This window comes from Phoenix dactylifera, chromosome 17, assembly GCF_009389715.1.
Source record: "Phoenix dactylifera cultivar Barhee BC4 chromosome 17, palm_55x_up_171113_PBpolish2nd_filt_p, whole genome shotgun sequence".
In the NCBI taxonomy this organism is placed as follows: Eukaryota; Viridiplantae; Streptophyta; class Magnoliopsida; order Arecales; family Arecaceae; genus Phoenix; species Phoenix dactylifera.
The window spans coordinates 2,315,548-2,323,411 of NC_052408.1; the positions used below are offsets into that span (position 1 = coordinate 2,315,548).

The window sequence follows — 7,864 nt, forward strand, 5'->3', positions numbered from 1 at the left end:
CAGATTAATAATTTAGTTAATGTATATTTATTCGTTAAATCAATTAAATGTCAGTTAGCTTTAAATTAACCAAGCTTGAATCGATATTGATTCAAGTCTCAATCAATTTTAATCTAATTTAAGATTACAAAAAACTAATCCATAGGCTCATATTTAGTTTGGTCGGGAAGTAAGGTCAAATTAAGCTTGAAATAATGGCAACCAAATCAAATTATTTTATATCTTACAGGACATATATATTATAATTTTATTTTACATTATATTTAAAGCATTTACTATTACTTAAATAACATTTAAAATATATTAATTCAATAATTTAACAAATTATCATATTAATAAAATAATTAAAATCGCTTATCAGTTGTGGAAATCCAACTTCAAATCCATGCAACCCGGTCAACGCCCATCATCACCTTCTGTTCTAATTAACGGACTCTATCCAAAACTCTTCTCCTCCTCCGCTTCCTCCTCCTCTCTTATTATCATATATAAAAATAAAGAAGAGGAAGAGGATGAGAAAAAGCTTCCTCAAATCCTTCTCTTCTCCTCCCTCCCTTCTTTATCCCTCCCATGGATAGAGACAGAGGAGAGAGAGAGAGAGAGAAAACCTCATTCTTCTTTTTTTTATTTTATAATATACTTCAACAATTAAAAATATAGAGGAAAAAGGAAATTAAAAGAGATAGAGATGGATCCACATATATTGATGTCGTTTGTTATCACCATATTCGTGGCAACGATGATGGTGACGGCCGGCTTCGACGTGCCACTACTGGCGTTCGAGGAAGGCTACTCGCCGCTGTTCGGTGAAGGCAATCTCATCCGCTCTGTTGACGGTCGTAACGTCCATCTCATCCTCAACCACAACTCCGGTAATCTCAAGACCGTCATCTATTTCTATTTTCCCTTTATTTTTAATTTAATTATTTATTTAATTTCTTATTTGAAGAAATAATAAAATATAATTAATTTATAGGGGCAGGATTTATATCGACGGAGATGTACCACCATGGGCTCTTTAGCGCCTCCATCAAATTACCGTCAGACTATACGGCCGGCATCGTCGTCGCCTTTTATGTGAGTTGACGTTGTTTGGCTTTTATTATTTTTCCTTCTCTCATAAATTATATTGCTCAAGTTAATAAAATTGCTAGAATTTACATGGAAAGGTGGTGTGAGATGGCGGAATTACTCTTTAACGAACTTTCGTTCTTTTTTTAATATAAAAATGTGATTGTTATTTTTTTGAAAAAATAAAATGATATATTTGGTATTTTTATAAATGGCTCATTTGATCATACAACCACATGGAAAAATAAAATAAAATAATTTAAATATATATTTTGATCATATAACTTATTTTCTAATAGAAATTATGCTGACATTTATATAAATTTTTTTTTTCAATGTACCATTAAAATTTTAAACTATATTTAAATTATATAGCTTATTTTTTGATTAAAGATCCACCCTGGTCTTTTATACAAATTAATAAAATTGAGATAACTAAAAAATTAAATATCAAACTTTACAATAGAACTGACCAGAGATAGAGATTTGGCGATAAGGTTGCGATAGAAATAAGGAAACTGAGGAGTGAAAGATAACATATATGGAATTTGAATGTAGGACAGAGGATTAGCTGTAGATATCTATAGATTTGTCTTTTTGGAACAGTTCCTGATGATGATTACCATACAATAAAATTTTGTTTGTGAATCAAATAAATTTCGTTGATCGGCAAATTTGATCGACCCGAAGGAATCTCAAATATAGTATAATTTTTACTATTATTATTGGAATATATTTTCTATATAAAATATTATACTAATTTTGAATGATTACACTACAAAATAATCATTCGATGATTCCACATACAAGCAAAATTAAAAGAATATGTAATATATATAGAGTACATATTTATTTATTTGTATTTCTACCTTAATTAAGTAGCGCTTAAACAAACTGAACTATCTCTACATTTGAGTCAAATTTCGAGCAGAACACGAGTTATGTGGCAGTAGGAGTTTTTCATGCTGCCCGGGCCCCGGCGATACACTTCAAATTTTTCTAATCACACAAAAAATATATGTCAGAAAAATTATTCTGCTGAATTTAGAGGCTGCTGCCAATCCTCTATCGGTCAACTTATTAAACTAAGATCTTTATTTAGGATCTGTTTGGATATTCCTACAGAATTAAGCTAAAAATCCTATAGAAATTGGATCTGGCCTATCCAGCATATATTTTCTAAACAACGTGCACAGATTGTGTCTAATATTATCGAATATGAAGCCTGGCCTAGCTCATGTCAATTGGATCTCTTCCCGTCCATTTCTCTAGGGTGGAAACAAAAATTGGTGAGATTATTTTTTCTTCCTACAGGATTCAGGCTGGCTTACTCTAAAATTTTTTTGTGAATAATGTAAAATGGGCCTTGCTTGGCTTGTGTTCTTATGAATCATATTGGATTATACGGGATTACCCAAACATACCCTTAGTATTATTGAGCTCAATCCTAGTATAGGAGTTATTGAAATTAATGAATATCCAAACTAAGAATAACAATATGGCCTTACCGATCACAAGCAATTATTGGGAATAATTAACAAATGATTGCTGAATAATCAATTTCTTTATGGTGATGAATAATGGATTTTGTATTATTTGTGTATGGATCACCAATGCAGACATCGAATGGTGATGTGTTTGAGAAGAACCATGATGAACTCGACTTTGAGTTCTTGGGCAACATCCGGGGCAAGGAATGGAGGGTGCAGACCAATGTGTATGGCAATGGCAGTGTCAGCCGTGGTCGCGAGGAGCGCTACAATCTTCCCTTCGATCCGACCAAGGAGTTTCACCGCTACTCCATCATCTGGACCACTGAAAATATCATGTAAGCCTTCATAACCCTATGCATCAATTCTCGGTTGTTTGGTAGATATCATGTTCTTTATTCAGTTTCCAGTATACCCATGCTCCCAAGTCTACATCATCAAAATAACAAGCCTTCTCCCATTAATATAAGCTCAAGTGTCTATCTTTTAATTCCACACTTCGGCCTACATCTAAGCATATGTTTGCTATGAACCATTTCAGATGGTCTCTTTTGGCAGTTCACTAATTGGCAGTTCCTTACTTTCTTACACAATTTTATATATCTTGCACTCGTAGGTCCTTTAAACAATGTAACATTATCAGCGATGCAAAGGATTGACTATGATGCCTACTTGCCATGCTTGTGTTCACAGTACCCCCCAGCACCCAACTAAATTTTGTAGGCTACCTTGAAAATTAGGATACTTGGCAGATTTGATGGGCCAAAAATTTGGGTCACATTCTTAATTGTTCCATTCAAAACCAACTATCATTGTTATCGTTACATCCAAAAAAAAATCGAATATACTACAATTATGATTGTGGAGGTTTGCATTCCTCACCAGTCATGCCCTGCTTGATCTATGGTTATTATTTCTCCTATAACATATTTAAGGAAGTTGTTTAATTAATTTTTTTATCATGAAATAAAAGGCATGCATGGGTGGCAAGCATTGTAACAATTAGGATTGATGGTTGGTGGATGGTCTTATTTATACAATCAGACTACTTAGCCTGGCGTTTGAACCATAAATGCACCACATGAAATAAAAAAAGGGAGCAATGTATTTCAATGAAATCCTTTAAAGTACAAGCTAATGACATTCCCGAAGGTTATTACACTATTTTCGGCTTTTTTTTTTTTTTTTCTTTTGGAGCAGTTAGTTTTTGGGACTACGTAAGTCCTGCATGGCAAGCATTTCTTGATTGCCAATTTGCCCTTATCCATGCAGAGCCCTACGTACGCTTCCTCTTTATGCACGTACTAGTCTTGCACCTCCTCTGGTTGCCACTTGCCACAAACTCTCCTACTCCACCAATTCTAGCAGTCGCAATAACACACCTCTTTCTCCTTTTTTTATATCTTCCTCCAGCTTCTACATCGACGACACGCCGATCCGGGAGGTCCGCCGGACCGAGGCCATGGGAGGTGACTATCCATCAAAGCCCATGTCCCTCTACGCCACCATCTGGGATGCATCGAATTGGGCCACCTCCGGTGGCCGCTACAAGGTCGACTACAGCTACGCTCCCTTCGTTTCCGAGTTCACCGACCTCGCCCTCCTTGGCTGCCGCCTCGACCCCCTCCAGCAGATCCCTTCTGCCATGAAGAACTGCAGTGCGGACGATGCCGAGCTCATGGCCACCGGCCTGGCTGCCATGACTCCTGAGAAACGACAGGCGATGCTCGCCTTCCGCCAGCGCTATATGACCTACTCCTTCTGCTATGACACAAAGCGGTACCCGGTCACGTTCCCCGACTGTGATTTGGTGGAGTCGGAGAGGAGCAGGTTTCGGGATACTGGGCACCTGAGGCCTGGTGGCAACAATCGTGCCACAGCTGCGAGACGAGTGAAACCTGCGAAGTCTCGCCGAATTAGAGTTTCAGGGACTTACCCTAAGAAGCAGGCAGATATGTGAGGATGACAGGTTGATGCCTTGATGGTTATGGATGATGGTAATTAATGGGGTTGGCTAGCTCTTAAAGTTGAGGTATTGTGTGGGATGGTCATGGCTATTCCTGGGTCTTTCCTAGCTTTACCTTATCCTTTTCTCATGTAATATAACACCAAAGTGAAAAGTTATCTATATATATATAGGTAGAAAATTTGTGCTATCATTCTTTTCATCAGGCTATAAGATCCTCAATAGACTAAATTAATTGCACACAGAAGTTATAATTTTACACTTTTAGCTCTTTCAAGTTAGAGGTTTATCAAGCATGTATTAACTTGGAAAATTATGGATGGGAGAATTGAGCTCTGCTTAATACTTTTATAGAGGCATTTGGATGTAACTACACTTAACAGAAGTCTCTAAGTTATATGAGCGCCTTTAAATTGTTGGACTCAAATCAGTGGTTTAGAGGCCACATGCTTTCGCTAACAAATCATCTTCTAATTATGCAGCATTTTTTTTTGTATTATTGAAAATTAATTCTTGAATTTCTTGGATTTTTTTCCTTGGATAATCAGCTCCCTAGAGATTTTTCTCAGCTAATGATGTATCAAGAAATTTCGCGATAAGATTATGACCACTACTAGAAAACACGCGTATAGTGATCGGAATTTCCGTCACTATACAATGTTTTCGGTTACTAATACGGAATTTATAACTGGAGCTTCCGTCACTGAATTGTTACAAAAACACGTGTCACTAAATTCTTAGTGACGGCGACGATTCCGTCACTAAACTCCGTGACAGAACCGCTGTCATTAAGCCATTACAAATTCAAGAATTAAATATTTAAAAAATTACGTATTTTTCATCACTAACCAGTTACTGAGTTAGTGAGGAAGGTAACTTGGTCACTGATTTTGTCACAAAATTTGGTCACAAGTTTGATCACTGATCTGTCACAACCTTCGGTGACAAATTTAGTCGTCCCAAACATGGTCACAAATTTTGTCACTAAATTTGTTATTAATCTCGTCACTGACCTAGTGACAAGGTTGCCATCACTAATTTATCATAACTCACTGAGCAAAATCAATTATTAGTAACCAAAATCCTGTCACTAAGTTTATGGCTGCTCGTCACAATACTTGGTAAACAATTCAGTAACCAAATTTGGTCACTGATCACATTCCAATAACCTGGTACATTTAGTACATTGATTGGCTCATAATAATAATATTGTTAATAGCAAAGGCGTTCAACATTGCGCAAAAGTCATTGAACATGTCATTCAAAATAGGCATCAACATGTCCTAAATCCATCAAAATCAAAGTCCAAAAGTATGTCATAGAGATCAACAGAGATTTCATTCCTCCTAGGAATGCAAAGACCTATCATCTAAGGCAAAAGCAATCATAATAAAGCATGATCAGCAGAACCAGAATCACCGTTACTTCCCTGATCTGAATGCCTTGGTCCAAAGCCAATCTCTTCTCTCATCTTTTGAAGAACCTCCTCTTGCCATTTTTTCTTTTTGTGCTCAAGAATACCTAGAAGGTCTTTACGCGTGTACAGCTCTGGAGCTTGACTTGTAGAGGTGGAAGAGGATGATGATTGCTCAATAATTCCCGTGAGATCCTCCAGAGGACTAAAGCTATAGACATGGCCATGTGTTGGGACACCACTTACCTCAAACCACAAGACATAATCACGTAGTAGAGCATCTGAGGTAGAGGCATCACCATATTTTTTGGAGTATTTAGCTGAATACTTTGACTGCCAGTTGATTTAAAAGAAGAGAAAAATATTATGGTGGATCAAACAAGAGATAAACATGAGCAAGGTCAATAATATATATGAATCATAAAAAAATTATACTTATCATGACAGCTTCACTTTTCTTATCCATATATCCTCACATGCCTTGCTTTGTCTTATGCGTCCAATTAAAAGATTCCACTATTGTTGGCTCCCTACCGAACTTTATTTTCTACAAAAGAGAAAAGAAAAAATTCATTAACATATAATGGGCTGATTTGAGATGATTGAATAATAATATGAAAATTATTATAGAAATCTAATTGAATAAAGATATGTACCAGTCGTTTGTCATGATTGGCAAATGCGATTGATCCTCCACAATATTTAGAGATGCTACCATTCTTCATGGTGTTTCTATTTCTTTTGTTGGCTTTTGATTTCTTCTTCCATTCTGGGAAAATCCAAATGTCAATTAGTGACCGATCTGTCACTAAGTTCACACCACGGTGACCAAATTCCTGTCTGTCACTAATCCATCACAAATAGTGACTGATAACGGGCCATCACTATACGCTTGTTTTCTGGTAGTGGACCTTTTTCTATCTACAAAAGAAACACATGGGGGTTATGATGCAATAGTGCTATTTATTGTGGTTTGTGGTGGTAACTTCTGCTCTTGTTTATTATTCATGCCTCTCTCCCATATGCGTGTCTTAATGTGAATTAACATATAAAAGTGCATCAACGACTGCATATTGCAATCTTTTTTTTTCTTTATTAGCTAGAAAATATCTCATCATATGAATTCTTCCAAACTTTGGAAAATTCTTCTTTTTTTTTGTTTGATAATTTTTTTTCTAGGAGATTTTGTTTATGTTGTAACCATTAGAGTTAACAATCATGATCTTATCCTTCCAATGGGTTCTCCTGTGGTTTCCATCCTTTTAATTTGTCTCAGAAAGCTCTCCTCTCAGGGTAACCCTGCGTACTAGGGTGAGGAAGATGGCCCGGGGGACAGCTATGGTTCTTCTAGTAGGAGAAGTAATGAAGTATACATAAGGGGTACAAGAGGGGAATATCTGAATCTCCTTCTATTAAATTTCTATGCTCTCTTCATAATTCTATAACGTCTGGGGACTCAAATGGAATTACTCATCCCTCTCGTTATTTTGATTCCTAAGAGGTTCCAAAGGTAACCACTTTAAGTTCCAAAGGGCAACCGGGATCTTATGTGGTTACTTTGGAACCTCTCTCTTGTTGTCTTCTTTGGTCCTGGTTTTCTGTGACTGACGCTTCTCTCAACCATTTGTTCTGGTTTGCTGTTATTATCATCCAAAACCTATCATTATTAGTCGGTATTTGCTATGATCTCCTCGCTGGTGTATTTACTCGATTGTTATTGTGGTTGCAACTGTTGGTTTTCATGATCACTTTGCCATAGAATATTATATTAGATTACGTTCTGTCAACGGCCATCGAGGGATCCAAGAGGGAGATCATCTCTCTCGGCCCTTTCCTGCTCATTTGGGTGGTTGATGTTCTTAACACGATTCTTATTAAAGTGGCATCAATTAACTTGGCCTGGTAACCATCATCTTGGAGCAA

At 36.7% G+C, this 7,864-nt stretch overlaps 1 protein-coding gene across 2 annotated transcripts; it reads left to right on the forward strand.

Annotated features, from left to right (window-relative positions):
* The first annotated feature begins 484 nt into the window (after window positions 1-484).
* On the forward strand, window positions 485-4,767 carry LOC103716368 (probable xyloglucan endotransglucosylase/hydrolase protein 30). 2 transcript variants are annotated; one of them, XM_026808196.2, is made up of 4 exons: window positions 485-872; window positions 983-1,077; window positions 2,691-2,899; window positions 3,975-4,767. In XM_026808196.2, exons 1-4 carry the CDS (start codon window positions 689-691, stop codon window positions 4,519-4,521), a joined length of 1,035 nt encoding a protein of 344 aa, XP_026663997.2. In that variant the 5' UTR covers window positions 485-688; the 3' UTR covers window positions 4,522-4,767. The 2 variants fall into 2 exon arrangements, with proteins under 2 accessions (XP_026663997.2, XP_008802555.2); XM_008804333.3 differs by having other exon boundaries at window positions 487-872; window positions 977-1,077.
* The last annotated feature ends 3,097 nt before the right edge of the window (window positions 4,768-7,864 follow it).